The sequence below is a fragment of the Pygocentrus nattereri genome, chromosome 20 (assembly GCF_015220715.1).
Source record: "Pygocentrus nattereri isolate fPygNat1 chromosome 20, fPygNat1.pri, whole genome shotgun sequence".
Lineage (NCBI taxonomy): Eukaryota > Metazoa > Chordata > Actinopteri > Characiformes > Serrasalmidae > Pygocentrus > Pygocentrus nattereri.
Genome location: NC_051230.1, coordinates 25,417,941 through 25,437,964, shown reverse-complemented (window position 1 = coordinate 25,437,964; position 20,024 = coordinate 25,417,941). Strand labels below are relative to the sequence as shown.

Here is a 20,024-nt window from a genome sequence, read left to right as displayed (position 1 = left end):
GAAAGACAGAATAAACAAAGCACCAGTTCAAGTCAGGTGAACGGCGTAGCACTTGCTGGTTCTGGCATGGATCCATGTTATCAGCCTTTTATTTTTTTCTAATCTGTATCTTGATACTCCAGGATCATATATTATACAATCAGAGCGCTGGATGCTTGACGGAATAAGGGTGGAGTTTTAAACGACGAATGTTCCGCCTGTTTTTGGCATCGTGCGTTCCAGCGTGAAGCCGCTTCAGGCCAGATGGTGGCGCTAATTCTGTAACTGTCTCCAACTGCACTAAAGCGCAGAAGCAGAAGCCCACACAGTGTTTTTGGAGGAACAGAAACGAGAGCTGAACTGTTGAAGGTAGGAAGCTGTTCGACACTTTAACACTCACAGTTCTTCATTCACTCTGAGACAAACAGATGGAGACACATTTGAAAATAAGATTTGATGGGTTTAAAATAGTTTAGACAGCACATAATCAGCTTCATTCAAACTGATTTGCCTGAATGCTTTCCTACATTACTTTTGCAAGCATCGTGCAGTTTGTTTTTCATTACAGCAGAAATAAGGAGTGCCTGAAAATATGCCTTGTGTTCATGTGTAGATGTTAATGTTTGCACAGTGCACATTAGGGTTGCAATTGAGCACATTTCCAATGTTGATTTTACATTTTTGGTTCTGAGGTCAATTTCAATTTTATTTTCAATATTTTGTATGTTAATGTCTTGATTCTACAGATGTCTGGTTATAAACTACACTGATTGCTTAGGCTTAAGTGAAAAAAATGTTATTTTGATCTTTGGTTCACTGATTAACTAGCATCTAGATAAGTAAAGTTGCTAACTTTAATTTTTCAATAACTTGTAGTCTCCAAATGTGATCATATCAGTGGGTCAGTGAACTGTATCCCTTCAACTCAGCTTTTAGTTAGATAGGTCCCTGGTCTGTAAACATGATAATTTAGCTAGCTGGCAATCACCTAACTGACTTCATCTTACTAGCAATCACTGCTAAGTGATTCCTATTTTAGGTGGAAAAAAGTCCATATTTTTAATTACCTGGTCAGTTAGAATGATTAAATTGTTCAAAAGCTTTGACTGCTCATTTAACCTGGCTTGAAAATGTCAAATAGAACCTTATAATTCTAAGATTGAGATTAATTGTACACACAGAAAGGATACAAGGCCTTTGAGATTGCAACATAAGTTGACACAGAAAACAAATAGACACACAAAATAATCACATAGTGCACCCATTCCAGAATGTTTTTATTCAGTCTTATGTGAAAGTTTAGGGAACCTTGGTCATATTAAAATTTTGTTGTTTATTTAAGTGAAAAATTAACAGAACATCTCCATGCAATGAGCTTAAATATGACATACACTATATTGCCAACAGTATTCCCTTGCCCATCCAAATTATTTAAGAGTCTTGGTATGGCAGTTGCCAAGAGAGAAGTAATTGTCTGACTGCATTGCGCTAAATGCTAAATTTTGTGGAGGGGGGATTATGGTCTGGGGTTGTTTTGCTCAGTCCCTTAGTTCCAATGAAAGGAACTCTTGATGCTTCAGGAGACCAAGAGATTTTGGACAATTTCATGCTCCCAACTTTATGGGAACAGTTTCACTCAATTTCATATACATGTGAAGGCAGACGAGCAAATACTTTTGGAAATATAGTGTATTTCTACAAATGTAAATGCTATTTTAGCATGTATTTGCTGAATGTAATGTATTAAAGGGGAGAAAACTTTATGCGCAAAACTTTAAGCACCCTCTCAGTAAATGGTGCTTGTAGCCAAAGGGTTAAATTTTAGTTTCATTTGACCAAAGCAGTCAATTCCAAAATGCCTCTGGGTTATCTAAGAGTTGTTTCCAAACTTCAGATATTGACATTTGTGATGAGGTCACAGTTAAGTTACCTTCTGATAATCTTTCCACATAAATGTTACATTTTATTTCTTAATTCCATTTCAGACAGTAAAAGTTTATAAGCAGAAAGTATTCAAAGTATTCAGATGTATTTTAGAATCTTCTCTTGCTTTGTAAGAGTCATCTTTATTTTCAGATGCTTAGCTAACGGTTTAGATGAGCACATTATTGAGAAGTGTTAGCACACTAACAAGCTTGAAGGATCATATAATTTATTATTCTGTAAAATTGTCTGTACATGCCTTGGAGTAAGGCCTGATGAGTCAAATAAACTATGAGACCTTACAGAAATTGGCCTTGTAAAACAGAGGAACCTGTAATATTACCCATACATTGGGTAACTGGCTTTTGCACATCAGGTGCAAATTTATTGTTTCCTTCCACTTTCTGATTTTGATCAGACTAACTTTGTTGCATTGTACATTGATTTTAGATTTTATTTGTTCTTTCAGAAATAAATGTGATGTCCTGTTTCAAGTCTTCTCCTCCATCTCCCTACCCAGTGTAAATGTGCTTTTGTAAACATGTCAGGACATTCCACCAAGAGGAGCGTTAAGCTTCTGAAACGGGTGAAATACAAGAATATAGCATTCAGAAGATATTCTGGTACTCGACAAACATCATCTGGTACCATATACATGAACACGTCTTCTAGAAAAACGCAGAAACGCAGCAAAGAAAGAGCTCACTACTGCTTGGAATGTGGAAAGAGTTTTACGCAACAGAGTCATCTCAAAGTACACCAGCGCATTCACACAGGAGAGAAGCCACATCACTGCTCAGAGTGTGGAAAGAGTTTTAATCATCAGAGTAATCTCCAACGTCACCAGTACATTCACAAAGAAGAGAAACTGTATTACTGCTCAGAATGTGGAAAGCATTTTACTCTACAAAGTACTTTGAAAAGACACCAGCACATTCACACAGGAGAGAAGCCATATCACTGCTCAGAGTGTGGAAAGAGTTTTAATCATCAGAGTATTCTCCAAGAACACCAGCGCATTCACACAGGAGAAAAGCCATATTGCTGTTCAGAATGTGGGAAGAGTTTTACTGTAAAGAGTACTCTCCAAAACCACCAGCGTATTCACACAGGAGAGAAGCCACATCACTGCTCTGAGTGTGGGAAGAGTTTCACTCAACAGAGTCATCTGCAACAACACCAGCACATTCACACAGGAGAGAAGCCATATCACTGCTCAGTGTGTGGGAAGAGTTTTAATCGTCAGAGTTCTCTCCAACAACACCAGCACATCCACACAGGACAGAAGCAGTATCACTGCTCAGAGTGTGGAAAGAGTTTTAATCAACAGTGTAATCTCCAAGCACACCAGCGCATTCACACAGGAGAGAAGCCGTATTACTGTTCAGAGTGTGGCAAGAGTTTCAGGCATTCAAAGACTGTGAAGACACACAAGTGCACTAAGAGCAGTGGTGGGAATAGACAGTAATGAGTATATGCTTAACACATTCCTGGAGTTAAAGTCTCCAGATTTCAAACTGTTTTTAGGGGACAGCATCTGTTGTCGTTGATATATGCTGTTTCTAATACATGATGTAAATATAATTTCCTGTGCTGAACATCAAGTTAAGCCTATAGCTCATACACCCATTGAGAAGGTGTAGTACTGCATACTCTCTCCAATGTGGGTTTAATTTGTAGTATATGTTGAAAACAATTTAGCAGTGGTATGTTCAGTAATAAAATTTTGTTTACTTTGTTATTTAGGATTTCTGTGATAATGTGTTTGTGATGTAGTGATAGACGTGTTGACAAACACTTGACACTTGACTCGAATGAGTCTATTGGTCCTTTTGATTCCTACATTTTAATTAGTTAATGGCTGTTGCAACAAAAGTGCCGCTTTTATTTCTTTTTAACTCGTAATGGGATGTTTTCAGTGTGCATTATGTTCAGTGTTCTTGTTAAGGACTAAAGGAAATGTGACCCTGAAGACTACAACAGTGAAGTTTTTGCTGTGCAGATCTGAGCAGCTTTGGAATGGAGACACTGACTGCAAAATATCAAGCTATCTGAGTGACCTCTGCTCAGTATGGCCTGTGCATGCCTGTTCTTTGCTGCATAAAGTTGCATACAGGCCTGACATCGTCATACTTGGATTTTACATTGCTGTTTTCAGAGTGTTGATGTTCTTTGTGATGCATGGAGAGTGATTATTCTTTGAGATGGACACTGTGGCATGAAAAGGATGTGTTTATGCACATCTCTAATCTATCATACCAGACATGATGGTGGCCTATGGTATAGGAGTTTGCACTCTGTATTTCTATCATTGTAGTACTGGGTGAAATGTGACCACTGGGCATGTTTTGGGGTATATTGCTTTACAGAAATTGTTTTTCATACACCTCTAGTCAGGCTTTGGTAATTTACCCTACATTAGATAAGCTTAACCTTGACCTTAGCTTCTGAGATCCAGCAAAACCAGAGCTTCTTGGTTCTCTTTGGCAAGTATTCCATACACATATACACTATATAACCTAACAGATGCATGCTTTGTTTTCCCCTAATGTCATCTGCTAAAGATATAGAATGACGTTTTTTTCACTAAGCATGTAATACATATAAGGATTCTATTACAGTGAGTGCACACACATAACAGTAGTATGTATCCTACACTTTCGATCAGTGTATGATTTATGACCCTCCCCTCTGTGACTTATAACCAATGATTTATGATCCTTGATTTATAACCTAGATTTATGACCCCCCCTCTGTGTGACAGGCTGGTTTGAGGGACAGGGCATTTACATTTACAGCATTTAGCAGACGCTCTTATCCAGAGCGACTTACAAGAAGTGCTTTGTCAATCTAGAGAAAGTATCTTTGCTAGTTACCAATAGCTTAGAGAAAAAGACAGTCCTGAGCTCAGATACTGCTTTGTCAGCCTTGGTGTAACAGGGAGCGAGGTGGCGGACGCAGATAATCGACTTATTATGGGCAAATCCGGGGTCATCGTCTAAACGATCCTGGTTCATGTAGCCGACACGGATTGATTGGGTGACAGACATGACAAACCAGAATCAAACAAGCTGAACGGTACAAAGACCAATGAAAACAAAGGGCAAACACTGAGCTTATAAAACACAGGGATAACGAGGGACAGGTGGAAAACAGGTGGTGATAAGGGTGGAGTCACTAACCAAGGGGACTGGACCAAAACAAACACACGTAGAAGATCAAAACAAAAAGCACATGGAGTGGGAGGAGACCAATCGTGACACTTGGGTGGGTGTTTTACGACCCCCCTCTCTGTGACAGGCCAGTTTGGGGGACAGGTCAGCCTGTGGTGTGTGTTTTACGACACACCTCACCCCATCCCCTTATTGACCACCAATACCCTTATTGAGGGGGAGTTAAATCAGTAGGGGAGTTCCAAAATGTGTTAAAAAGTGCCAGAACATGTAGACCATGAATCAAAAAACTTTTCTCTGGAGCAAACAGTTTTAGTAAGACTAAATAAATGTTTCAAATTGATTTGTGGTCTAGACGTTCTGGCACTTTTTAACACACTTTTGGAATCACACTGTTAAACTCCCCCACCCTACTGATCAGAGTTCACAAACTATGAAAAATATTAAAAGGAAATAGAAGCCAGAAGTGTTTTAAGAGAAAAATAAAAAACAGGATTAAAGATGGTTAAAAAGATGAATGTGACTATGAAATATTTACATGTGCTACATATACTTAGACTAGAGAAAGTAAGTTATTATTTAGAGTAAAATACATGATGCAATGAACATCTGTACAGTTCCATAAATACACATTCGTTTAGAGAGTTTTTTGGTTGTATAAAGTGAATGGAATGTGCTTTAGCATTTCAGCATATTATGTGTATGGTTTATTCTTAAGGATGATTTTGATATTTTTATATGAAGGTAAGAAGTGCTATTTCATACTTATGTTAAATTAAAGAGACTGAAGCTGTACTTTGTTAGTGTGTTTGCCAGTCTTCTCTGTCAGAATTAGAGAACCCAAACAGAAGAAACACTGAAGAATGATAATCTGCATTTACAATAGGAACTTTACCTTCTTCCAGAATGGTTGATTTGTGGATGTGAGTAACTCATGAAGAGCTGCAGTGGTGAATGTGGTGATATAGAGCTCTCTCTCTTTGCTCTTGTACAGTGAGCAGATGCAGCCATGCAGAATCTTTCAGTTTAAAAGCTGCATTAGCCTCAATTAATACTTAAGACTCCACCATAATTCTTGAACACTGTTATGGATGCATGATTATTTTTAGATTTAAAAACTTACTGATTATTTTTAATGTTTTATTAAAAAACTGAGTGCTGCCTCTTTAATGTGAAAGTAAAACCAAGAGATAGAAATATAGAGAAAGATGTAAATTCAGGACTGAAGGGCTTTAAACTATAATAAGCACTGTAAATGTAGTATTGAAAATAAATAATACATATTACAATTTCTTGAAATAAAAAACAGGGATGTGAAACGAGCAGACTACAATAAATAATGAAGTTCTTCATTATTTTTTTTAGCGATGAGTATGATAAAATCATGTCATACTCGTATAGCTAAATGCTGCAGAAGTACTCCATGAACTCTCTCCAAATGTGTCCCGTTTACCTTTTCTTTGAACTATACTGAACTGAAAACCGAAGTGAGAGAACCAGTATTTAAACGAAAGGAAATTAAGTTCACTTTTTGGTCCACATAGTTCTGTGTACCTTTGGTTCATTTCATTTTCATTTAAAATTTTGCATTTAAAATGGCAAATGGGTCAATTCACGTTTTTGATTCTGCTATTGTCTGTGCAAGGACAAGAAATAGCTTCTGTTCACAAACAAATCCTAGAAAAAAACAACAAACTAACAACAATGGAATAAGGGGTGATATTTTATCGATCCCAGTTGTCCAGAAACAAATGTGCAGAGTGCAGTGTGGTTGCAGCAAAGTCACTGGAGCCACGGTAAAGTGGTGGGTCAAATGCCCGCTCATTTCACAGTACCATGACAACACCACATTACTTTTTGAGTTCAGGACACACATAAAAATCTCTAGTACCTGCATGCAAGAAATAAACTTAAATTCTCCAGACATACAGCTGCTCCCTGGTTCCTCATGGGTTTGGATTCTTCATTTGGTGCTGTTATCTGGATTGGACTTCTCATCTCTATTTCGAAGCAAACCCAAAACCAGTAGGTAGGCTTCTCACATTGACAGAACAGAAGGAAAGACCATGGTATAGTATGTAAGCCCAAGGCTGGAGAAAAAAAAATCTAAATCTAAACACTGAGGGGTGGTAGGGAGGCACCTGATCGGTCTGACAATGTATTTATTGTCAGATTGAATGAGCAGTTATGTGAACATATAGACTGATCTAACTTGGACAAATACTATAAAAAGAAATGGCCTGTTCATACATAAAATATGGTCCTTAAATGAGAGGCTACACATTATTTCAGGCAACCAAGTAGTGAGCATACTCAAAGAGCATGTCATAATGCATGCTGCCTCCATGGCAACCTATGCCAGTGGAAGTATAAACGTAAGGAAATGTTTAATACAACCTTTAAAATGAGTGTAGAACGGCCCAGCCTGATACAGTAACAAGTGGCAAGCTTAGGGTTGAGTTTCAGATACAACTGAAGCTATGTTTTGAAGCCCAAAGTAACACTGACCTGTACTGGGATCTGTGCAGGTTTTTATGTTTTTCCTGTGTTGTCATTTGTGGCTTTAGGTGTCATCAATCAGCTCATGGGGCAAGCTCTCATAGTTCTAATTGGAATGAATAGGTCCAATTCTCCCATAGACTGTAGCTTACTAAAGGTTAAACCTGTCAATCTGACTGATATCCCCCCCCCCCCCCGCCCCCCCAACACCAAGCAGTACCCAATTAATAATGCAGCATTGTCAGGTATTCAACACATTGTCTAATCAAATCCTCTACAAGGTGTGTTGAATCTAACCCGGTTCCAAAAGGGGATTCATTTTGTCTGGTTGTAGATTATCATGAAGCCAACAAATGCATCACAAAAATTGCACTTATGGTATCTGATCCAGCCATAATTTTTAATGGATTGTGTTCTGAACATTGTGTTTTCTCTGTAATTGATCTTGCAAATGAATTTTGGTCAGTGCCTTTGCATTAAGACTATCAACCAGCTTGCTTTTACTGTAGGTTCTAAACAATACCAATGAACCAGATTACAACAATTCATAATTCTCTTAATATTTATCATCAAAACCTATATAAACATTTAGCCTCATCTGATGCTCTGACAATGACTAGTGTGGTACTACAATATATAGATGACATTTTCATAGCTTCCTCAATTGCAAAGAAACATGAACATGACTTGATAGCTTTATTATATTACCAACATTTATTAGGATACAAAGCCTCTTTTAGAAAAGGCCCAGATTAATCAATCCTCTGTTTAGTGTTTTGACTGCTGGTTTCAAAGGCTCAGAGGTCTATTTTGCCTCTGTGCCATGATATGTGCCATTTCACCACCATTACCACAACTGCAATCTTTTCTGGGATTATGTAATTACTTCTGGCCTTGGACTGAGGATTTATGCAAAAATTGCTCAACCATTGTATTACCTACTAAAACAGAAAATCAGAAAATTGATTTTCAGCTAAATAATGATTAAGTACAAGCTTTTCATACTTGTAAAACGGCATTATACAGTGCCCAAGCCCTAGGCCTAGTTAACATGGAACTACCATACACCCTGTATATTTCAGAATCACTAGCGTTTGTGTCTAGTGGTGTAGGCTAAAAATCACTGTGACAGAAAAAAGCCTATGTTTTATCACTCAGCTAAAATATACATGGTCGTGTTTGGTAAGTCACCTTGCAGTGGATCAGTTTTTCACTGTGAAATGCCCACACTCAGTTTCCTCTTTGTTCTTAAATGGCAGGACTGTTTCAGTGACAGCACAAAAGAGGTATTAACTGTCCCTTATATGGTGATCAAAAGGGCACCCGTAAATGCTCTCTCCAATCATTTGGTGGAAAATGATTCAGCTGATCATGACTGTGAAACGCTGGTTTCTAGTTCTGTGCAAAGTTTGAATGCTGAAACATCTTTGCCAAATGCTGAACTGTTATTCACAGATGGCTCTTCCCGAGTTCTTGGCAATGGACCATGCACAGGATGGGCTGTCACAACATACTATGAAAAAATAGTTACCAACAGATTGCTGGATCATTATTTTGCACAACAGGCAGAATTGGCAACACTGACTTGTACGTTTGTGCTGGCTAAAGATTTAAAAAGCTAATGTTCAAAGTATATCCATGTTGTATACCACACTTATGGCATGGTTAAATGCTGTTGCCTGCTGTATTTGTATCATCAGTGCTCTGACTATCAGAAACACAAAGCTGTCACCATATGAAATTATTATGGGTCGTTCCATGTCATTCCTTGGGACTATTGATTTGAGAACTACAGACATACATGTTATGTCTGATAGTGTACTGCAATACTGCTAGACTGTGTGATGGTTAAGGTGCACAACACCCAGTGATTAGGACCAAAATGGGAAGGTCCATGTCAAGTCCTCTGTGGAAATTTAAAAGTTTTTATTTTCATTACTACCTTGATCACTTAACAAATTATGATTGACAAAGCTGATTAATACAAGCATACTATCCTTTCACAAAGAATAGGCCTTGGTTCATGTATGTTAGGGAGTTTTAGCAGTGGAAAGTCCCTGAAAATTCAGAAGCTTTGAGAACAAGGACGAGCTAACCTCCAAAGAGTGAAGTAAGCTGATAAGAACCTGCAGAAACCAGACTTTTGGAGGCCATTAATAAATCAGGAGTTAAAGGGCCTTGAAATGATGGAACAGGTTTGGTACAGCCAAAGAATGAAGAAAAAAAACAATGTCATGTATGATTGGAAATAAGGGTGTCCAAGAGAAGTGCAGAGTCAGGATGTAATAGGGACTAAGATGATATGTGACAAGGTGATTGGGAGGGGCAATAATTTAATCACCCCCAAGCAGGATATAAAAATGGATTTTTTTGTGATGATCTTTGCATTTGGTTGCCTGGGAACCATCTTGCCACCTGAAGCCAATAAATGAAGATGGGACCTTCCTTCCAAAAAACCTCATCGACTGAAGTTAGTTTTTTTCTTTTACTTTTTGCAGTTTTTTTCAGTTCTTTTACCTTTTCTTAGTTTTATACCCCTTTTTGCTTAAGAAGGCAGAATAACCTAAAATAAAAACCTAACTTAGAATAAATGAGTTGTTATATAACAAATGTCCAGACTTGGGATGGGGGCCAAATTGCTCTTAGTACCGACACCTCCTTACTGTTTGTTCACATCAACCCTTGCTCCCTCAGAATAACCGCTGCCTCTATTGAATCACGAAACAAGAATACTCCTAACACTGCAACAAGCTGTATAATAACTAAGACAGAATAAACACCAGTACTAGTAGCTTTTGTTATTTATTTTCTTTCAAAATTACTCTAGGTGCTTCATGTCTACACTATACTAACATAGACATTCCTTATAAACATGGAAACACTTCACTTCCCCAATTGCCTGTATGTGGACTGAGGGAAAAGGCCTGTTTTAGGACATGTAGAAAGAGGAAAATACTAGCCAAAAATTGATTTATTAAGTTTTCAGGAACATACATGGGAGGAATAAAGAAATGTACTGCTGTGTAATGTGTTTAGTGCTGTGTTATGTTATCACATTCAGTGTTGTGTGTGCATGTGCTTTGATTGAACCTAACATTCTGTTCTGGATATTTTTCTTATTATTGTTATACATGACTAATCTTGACATCAGTCAAACTATAAAATTGTGTCAGTCCACTGTTTTACCTTTTTTTGTTTCTGGTACCTGCGTGCAAGAAATAAACATCAATTGTCCACTGCTCCCTGGTTTCTGACAGGTTTGGATGCCCAGCAAGCAGGCAGAAGGGAAAGGACAATGGCATTGCCATTCAGCACCTCTGGCCTATTCCACACCTGGAAAAGAAGTGCAAAGAGAAGAACCAAAGAATAACCCAGGCATTTAAATCTTTGTCACTGCAAGGGGTGCTTGGTAGGTGATTAAAATAAAAGACCTACCAGTCAAATAGTATCTCAGTTCTTTAATGGCCTATTTGATGGCCAAAGCTTCTCATTCCAGGGTGGCATAATGCTGATCAGCAGGGGAAAGTTTACAGCTGATGTACAATAATGGATATTCCTCCCAGGACTGCTCCCAAACCTCTCTCTGACACATCAGTCTGTACAACAAACTGTTCGTCAAAATCAGGGTTCCTTAGGACTGGTTCTGTGATCAGGTGGTATTTTAGCATTTGGACGTTTCAGGTTCCGCTTTAGGTGACTATCGTCAGGGTGTCCTTTCTTCATGAGGTCTGAGAGGAAAGAGGGTAGTTAAGCATGAACTACCAGCAGCAGCTGGCCAACATTAAGAAAACATGTACCTCAGTCTTAGTGGGTGGGGGAAAGTCAATTATGGCATCAACCTTTTTCTCTTCAGGCCATAAAAGCTACCCATAAAATGAGGTAGCATTTTGTGGGGTTGGCTGAGAGTCTAGCCTTGCAGAGGCATCTGTAGTTATATAACATGCTCGGCCCATGTGGCAAATTGCATCATCCAGGTAGACTGCAGCAAAAGCTTAGTGCGGCTGCAGGATCACTTCCATGAGGCACTAGAAGGTGGCTGGCACCTCATGTAATCCAAATGGGAGAACTCCGAAATGCCATTGCCTGTTGGGATTGAAAAGGCTGTTTATTCGCATGCCACTAGGATCTAAGAGAGAAGGAAAGAGAGAGAGCGCTTACAGGTGTCTCTCCATCTCCACCAACCTAACACAGACTTGGTCAAAGTAGACATACTTTTATGCAAATTATATGTAAATTAAATCATCTACATACTGAATTGCATAAACACATAGATTCATCAATGCAAATAAAAACTATTATAAATCAGACTTGATTAGGTCAGAAACATAACTGAGCAGTATCACTGCTGAGATTTAGTCATCATGCACATCTTAGTGACATCGGCAAGAATCACTCTCTGTGAATGGTCACCTTCCACCCTGTTCTACAAATATGCAGACATCCAGTACAAATGCTTGTAAAATAGGCAACTGCCATGTCTGGTGGGATGGATTGGAGAATGCCCTTCAAGGAACAGTCAGTCACTCTCCAAGCATTGCAAAGAACAGTCCTTAAAGTCTCTGAAAACGGTAATAAAAAGTTCATGGATGAGCTGTAGTCTGACCTGTATAGGACTATATGCCACATAGAACAGGCATACATAGGCCATAATGAGGTCAGCAGTACCTCAAATAGCTTGATGTCTTGTAGTTCTTCATACTGCTGTGTCTTCAATGCTGTTCAGTTCTGCCTGCCACAGCAAAAACTGTTGCAGTTTCCAGAGTCATATCTCCTTTGTAGCAGTCCCAACATGAACACTCCAAACATTTAATATCCAAAAAAATCTAAAGGTTGCTAAAGTTTGAAATCAAAGACAAAGTGGCAGTTCAACTGCAACATACAACCCCAATTCCAATGAAGTTGGGACGTTGTGTAAAACATAAATAAAAACAGAATACGATGATTTGCAAATCCTTTTCAAGCTGTATTCAATTGAATACACTACAAAGACGAGATATTTAATGTTCAAACGGTTAAACTTTATTGTTTTTTGCAAATATTCACTCATTTTGAATTTGATGCCTGCAACACGTTCCAAAGAAGTTGGGACAGGGGTAACAAAAGACTAGGAAAGTTGAGGAATGCTCAAAAAACACCTGTTTGGAACATTCCACAAGTGAACAGGTTAATTGGAAACAGGTGAGTGTCATGATTGGATATAAAGGGAGCATCCCTGAAAGGCTCAGTTGTTCACAAGCAAGGATGGGGTGAGGTTCACCACTTTGTGAACAACTGTATGAGCAAATAGTCCAACAGTCTAAGAACAATGTTTCTCAATGTGCAATTGCAAGGAATTTAGGGATTTCATCATCTACAGTCCATAATATCATCAAAAGATTGAGAGAATCTGAAATCTGAATCAAGTAAGCGGCAAGGCAGAAAACCAACTTGAATGCCCGTGAACTTCGATCCCTCAGGTGGCACTGCATTAAAAACCCACATCATTCTGTAACAGATATTACCACATGTGCTCAGAAACTCTTCAGAAAACCACTGTCAGTGAACACAGTTTGTCGCTCCATCTACAAGTGCAAGTTAAAACTCTGCCATGCAAAGCAAAAGCCATATATCAACAACACCTGAGCTCATCTGAGATGGACTGATGCAAAGTGGAAAAGTGTCCTGTGGTCTGACGAGTCCACATTTCAAATTGTTTTTGGAAATCATAGACGTCGTGTCCTCCGGGCCAAAGAGGAAAAGGACTGTCCAGATTGTTATCAGCGCAAAGTTCAAAAGCCAGCATCTCTGATGGTTTTGGGGTGTGTTAGTGCCCATGGCATGGGTAACTTGCACATCTGTGAAGGCACCATTAATGCTGAAAGGTACATACAGGTTTTGGAGCAACATATGCTGCCATCCAAGCAACGTCTTTTTCAGGGACGTCCTGCTTATTTCAGCAAGACAATGCCAAGCCACATTCTGCACGTGTTACAACAGCTTGGCTTCGTAGTAAAAGAGCGCGGGTAATAGACTGACCTGCCTGCAGTCCAGACCTGTCTCCCATTGAAAATGTGTGGCGCATTATGAAGTGCAAAATACGACAACGGAGACACCGGACTGTTGAGCAACTGAAGTTGTACATCAAGCAAGAATGGGAAAGAATTCCACCTACAAAGCTTCAACAATTAGTGTCCTCAGTTCCCAAACATATATTGAGTGTTGTTGAAAGGAAAGGTGATGTAACACAGTGGTAAACACGCCCCTGTCCCAACTTCTTTGGAACGTGTTGCAGGCATCAAATTCAAAATGAGTGAATATTTACAAAAAATAATAATGTTTATCCATTTGAACATTAAATATCTTGTCTTTGTAGTGTATTCAATTGAATATAGGTTGAAAAGGATTTGCAAATCATCGTATTCTGTTTTTAATTATTATTTTACACAACGTCCCAACTTCATTGGAATTGGGGTTGTACAATCAGTTACTGCATAGAAATTAAATGAGCAAAACAGGGACTTAAACATTTTTGTGCTTAATCAAAACATCCATCGTTTCATCAGAAACACTATACTACATAGGATGTGCTGAATTAGAAAGTCTTTTTTACTGAATGTGCATCATCTCAAATGGATGTTATTATGTTTGTTTAACCATTTTCAAACCTCTCCTCTAGGAAGCCCAGTATAATATGTAGTTAAGAAGCAACTCCTGGTTTGACCAATCAGTGATGCATTAAATTGTGCTCATGATGTAATTGATGATATTAAAAAGTCTCTGTGGTGGCTGTGAAGGTGTCAAGGAAAAAAATGGATCCAAGCAATTCTTGTTAATTTTTATTGTTTTTATGTTTATTTGAAGTATGAGTATTACTTTATTCTAATGTATATTGTGATAAACTCACTGCTAAGGTAAATTGTTTAAAAATTTGCTTAGATGCCTAAAATGTTTGCACAGTACTGTATGCATTTTTTTTGTATGGTCTCCAAGCTTACTTGACTTTATACACATTAATCTGAAACAAATATAGACAATTAAAGAGCATATTAAATGATGAGATCCTCCAAACCTCTTAGGATGCTTACACTTCACAGGCATGGGCACATCTAAACAGCTGACTGAGGATATGAAACTAAAAACAAGACTCAACTCTTAAAAAAACAAGAAAAGAAGATATTTGAATACATCCTGCTTATAAACCTTTACTGTCTGAAATTGCATTCAGAAATAAAACTTAAGGACAACTGTTGATGTCAAAGCAAGATTTGGAAGGCTAAGAAATATCTGTGAAAAAACTGCTTGTAGGCTGACCAGCTATGCAAAGCAAAACCCTTTAGCTCACTGTCAAAGACTTGCAGTAAGCTTTGGCTGGCAGGGCAACATCTGAGGTATAAACAGAGCTTGTACATTTCTGACATTTTTGTCAAACGTATCGCATGTTTACATTTAGTATTTTAGAGGTGAGTGCCAATTAATTTTTTTAAGCAAGCAATTGTAGAGTCTGTATTATTAAAAAGTAATAAGTTCATTCATGATTATCCCCCAACCTCAACTATTGGGATTATCACTCAGACACATACAGTGGAAAAAAAATTGGTATGTCTTCTTCTCATTCAATATTTTTTTTCCACATTATAGATTAATGTTGAAGATATAAGAATTATGAAGTAATGTTTATGAAATAATATAATAAACAATAAACTAAACTAGAATGTTTTCCATTCCCCCTTTCCAAAAAAAGTTACAATGATGTGCAGAATGTAAATAAAATGATGCAATGATATAATCTTGTAAACTATATTTTTAAAGGACAATACTACAAAGAAAACATATCAAATGTTGAACCTGAGAAATTTTATTGCTTTTGAAAAATTTGTCCAATTTGAATTTGATGTTAACAACACGTTCCAAAATGTTTGGACAGGGGCAACAAAAGTCTGGCAAAGAAAAATAAATAAATAAATATAGAAATAAATAATGGTTGATTGGTCAGTAATATGATTGGGAATAATAATAACAACACCATAGAGAGGGTCTTTCAGAAGTAAAGATGGGGAGGAGTTCACTTCTCTGTAAAAGACTGCATTATCAAATAGTGCAACAATTCAAGAATAACAATAAAACATACAATAAAATTCAACATACAAGAAAAGCAAAAGTTATTTTTTAATCATCTATGGTACATAATAACAACATTAAAAGATTCAGAGAACCAGGAGAAATCTCTGTATGCAAAGAACAAGATCCAAATACCGGTATTTGCTGGCTATGATGGCATTGCATTTAAAACAGACATGATTCTCTGGTGGAAAACACTTAATGGGCTCAGAAACACTTCTGAAAACCACTGTCTGTGAAAACAGTTTGTTGCTACATCCACAAACACAAGTTAAAACTCTAAAACGCAAAGAAAAAAAATACATATGAACAGGATCCAGAAACACTGTCACCTTCTCTGGGACCACGCTCATTTAAAATGGACTGAGGGGAAGTGGAAAAGTGTCCTGTGGTCCAAAGAATCAACATTTGAAATTCTTTTTGGAAATCATGGACACTGTCCTCTGGGCTAAAGACCACTCAGCTTGTTATCAATGCACAGTTCAAAAGCCAGTATTCATGATGATATGGAGGTGCATTAGTGCACATGGCATGGGTGACTGGCACAACTGTGAAAGAACCATTAAAGCTGAACAATACATACATGTTTTGGCAACATATGCTGCCATCCAGACAACATCATTTTCAGGGAAGGCCTTGGTTATTTCAGCAATTCTGCATTTATTAAAACAGGATTGCTCCTTACTAAGAGTCCGGGTGCTGAACTGGCCTGCCTGCAGCTGTTGAGATCCTATATCAAACAAAAATGAGAAAACCTTTCACTTTCAAAACTACATCAGTTGGTATCCTCAGATTTCAAACACTTACAGAAGAAGAGGTGATAAAACACAGTGGTAAACATGCCCCTGTCCCAACTTTTTTGGAACGTGTTGTTAGCATCAAATTCAAAATGGGTCTTTGTACTATTTTCAAAAAATATAGGGTTTAAATGATTTGCACATCATTGCATTTAGTGTGCATTTACATTTTATACAGCATCTCAACTTTTTTTGAAATCGGTTTGTACTAACAATTACTCACTTGCATGTAAGTCATCCAAACCCTGGCCCCTCCCTGGTGCCATGGCAACAGCCCTATACATTAAATAAATTCATCTTTTTTTCTCAACAAGACCAACAATTTTGTATTTAAATCACTGAGACACTATTTACTGTTTTGACCACAAAAGGTCAGCAGGAAGTAGTAGTTCATCATGAATATTACTACCCACCCTATCACAGCATTTTCATACTCATGCTGTTTGGAGAGAGAGTTAAAGGTTAAGGACCACCAGTTTCCAGGAAATGTATACAGCTACACCAGAGGATTTCAGTCTTAGTCCTGCAGACCACACACTGTACACAAATTTGATCTAGCACAGATCATTAACATAAATACGCAAAACATGTAGTCTTTGAAACTGGGACTGGGAACAACTGAACTATACCATCAAGATCCTGAACAGCTTTCACACACTCCCTCTAAACAGACCTCAAACACCGACCATAGACACTCCTACCAGCTCTTAATCTATCAGGCATCTACCAGTAACCCTTATCCAGACACACAAAGTTCTCAGGAATCACTTCATGTTTAGAACATACTGTGATTTGCTCACCACATCTGCACAATAAATACATATCTGTACCCATCTTGGATAATTTCAGCATAATAGACATTATTTCTCCATTTATTATTTATTACAGGTACATGTATATTTATATGATGACCTGGTTTTGCACATTGTTTTTAAATGAATGGTTCGTAAGATCTGCTTTGTGTTCACAAACTGAATGAAGCAGAGAAAGTCAAAAAGGACTCATCTTTAGTGTTTGACAATAAGTGGGTGTGTTTATATTCATACTAATAAGTAACGTTAGGCCAAGATGGCTAGAAAGCAAAACAGCATTTTAATACGCTAAATATTATTTTATTAACATAAAAGTTAAGTAACTAGATTAATACAGACAAATACATAACCAAATAATCTGGCACTAGCTCTTTAGTTCGAATGAAGCTGCTTGTCTAATCTCTTTTAAACCCATCAAAGCGTATTTTCAGAACTCAAATATGACTCCAACTGTTTGTCTCAGAGTGAATGAAAAACAGTAGCCACGTTTACATGTAAATAATCCGTTAATAATCCAACTAATAGCTCAATCGGAATAGAATACATCTATGTAAACATCTCAATCGGAATAGTCTAGTCCGATTGAGGCCATTCGGAATACATGTGATATGTGACAAACATGTGATAAGTACATGTTTTTCTTAATCTGACATCAGTTTAAAGCGGTTAAAAACACAACCGCACCAACTAGAAACTGGATCTCACGTGATGTTCGCTGTCATGGTAACGTTTCCTCTAAGCGCTACTCCACGCATGCGCGTCATTGCATCGGATCACTTGTGAGCATGTACACGAAGATTTTCCATCAGACTGTTGAATAGAATGAGCATATAAACACCTCAGTCTGAATCTGTAATCGGATTGTATTCAATCGGATTGGCAAAAATCTTTGCATGTAAACGTAGCCAATGAGTGTTAAAGTGTTGGACAGCTTCCTACCTTCAACAGTTCAGCTCTTCTTTCTTTTCTTCCAACAACACTGTATGAACGCGCAGGCGTGGACAGCTGACCACAACACAATCTTCTGCTTCTCCACTTTAGTGCAGTTGAGTGACAGAATAAGCGCCACAACCTGGTCTGAAGCGGCTTCACGCTGGAAGAACCACGTGGTCACGGAAACATGCGGATATGTCGTTATTTTAAATCCCAGTATTCGGTCAAGCCCCGCCTCCAGCGCTCTGATTGGGTAACAGCAGAGTGAAGAATTCACAACAGCCATGATTCACCATGGTGACGTACTACCAATGATAAATTTAATTTGAAGTTTTCATTTTAATCTGTGAAATTTAATCTGTGAAATTCCCTACACATCCTTTTCTTTCTGTATGTGTGGGGTTATGTATCCACATGTGTGACCATATAGGTGAAAATATGAGTACATATTTAGGGTTATATATATATATATATATGTATATATATATATATATATATATATATATATATATATATATATATATATATATATATATATCCTGCAAGGGATTTTCACTCAAGTTTATCTACTACTGTTACTCAAACGTGTCTCTAGCTGTTTGTTAATTCAAATTATTTTTATTATAACGGAGACACATTTGACTTCTGAAAATAAGATTTGATGTGTGTAAAATAGATTAGGCAACATAGAAGCAACTTTTAAACCAGAGCTGTATTTCCCACTGGATCAGTCAGCTGATCAGCCCACCAAACAATCAGCACTCACTAGCGGTAATGCTAGCGTCCTGCTGTCCGAAACCTGTTTGCTTTTAAAAAGGAAAGATACAGATAAGTATTCTGTGATTTCTAGTGAAGCACATTCTGCTTTCCTAAACAGAGGTTCCCACATAAATGTTAGAGACATGTTTGATTTTTGTTTTTAGCTGTTTATCTCCACTCACACCAGCATTGTAAAACTCTAGAGAGAGCAAGCAAAATCATCAACTATGACCAGCAAGTTAACCTTAAAACCGAGGACGACACTGTAAGCTTACATAGACTTTCTTTGAAAAAGCTTTATACCATGAGGTGAGGCAGAGCAACTTTGAAAAATATGTATCCTTTGCTGATTGTCTTGTTGCGAGAATGTTGTTTTACACATTAAAGTATAAAGTATTTGTTTTTTTTATCTGTATCACGATGCTGCATAAAACCACAATACATACAGAGCGCTTGAAGCGGATCTTGACTGAATACTGGTGTTGATTAAACATAACGACTTTTCTATGTGGTTCTAGTGTGAAGCCGCTTCAGGCCGGGTGGTGGCGCTAAATCTGTAACGATGACTTTTTCTAACTGCACTAAAGTGGAGAAGCAGAAGATTGTGTTGTGGTCAGCAGTCCACGCCTCCGCCCTCATACAGTGTTTATGGAGAAGAAACAAGAGCTGAAATGCTGAAGGTAGGAAGCTGTCCGACATTTTAACACTCACTGTTCTTCGTTTACTCTGAGACAAACAGCTGGAGACACATTTGTGTTCTGAAAATAGGATTTGATCGGTTAAAAGAGATTAGACAACACAGAAGCAGCGTCATTCAGGCCAGAGCTGAGTAATGTGAGCTGTTATGCCTGAATATTGGGTTAATTAATGTGTTCTAGTCATAGAGCAGTTTGTTTCTGACTCGTTTATGATTTGTACTGTGGTGGCGGCCACTGGCTCCGGTTTGTGGAAAGGAGCTTCAGGGGCGCGGTATGTAAAGTGGCTGCCCCCCCCCCCCCTTCTTTAAAAGGGAATCAGTTTGTTTTAATGTTGTTATTTTGTTCTGTTATTGC

The 20,024-nt window shown here is 37.9% G+C and overlaps 1 protein-coding gene and 1 long non-coding RNA gene across 3 annotated transcripts in view; one reads left to right on the top strand and one right to left on the bottom strand.

The window, feature by feature from the left end:
- Positions 1-299: 299 nt before the first annotated feature.
- The window catches only part of LOC108435321 (zinc finger protein 345-like), a 29,275-nt gene continuing 9,550 nt past the window's right edge, over positions 300-20,024 (top strand). Inside the window, exons 1-2 of the mRNA XM_037531885.1 lie at positions 300-348; positions 2,372-3,367. Of these exons, the coding sequence (XP_037387782.1) occupies positions 2,444-3,367 (924 nt within the window). The 5' untranslated portion in view covers positions 300-348; positions 2,372-2,443. The remainder of the gene's footprint in view (positions 349-2,371; positions 3,368-20,024) is intronic.
- LOC108435325 lies at positions 9,799-18,371 on the bottom strand. Of its 2 annotated transcripts, XR_001858436.2 has the most exons (4): positions 18,220-18,371; positions 11,372-11,657; positions 11,010-11,302; positions 9,799-10,907 (listed from the first exon to the last, which is right to left on the bottom strand). It is a non-coding gene; the product is annotated as an uncharacterized LOC108435325 (long non-coding RNA). The 2 variants fall into 2 exon arrangements; XR_005129219.1 differs by having other exon boundaries at positions 11,010-11,657.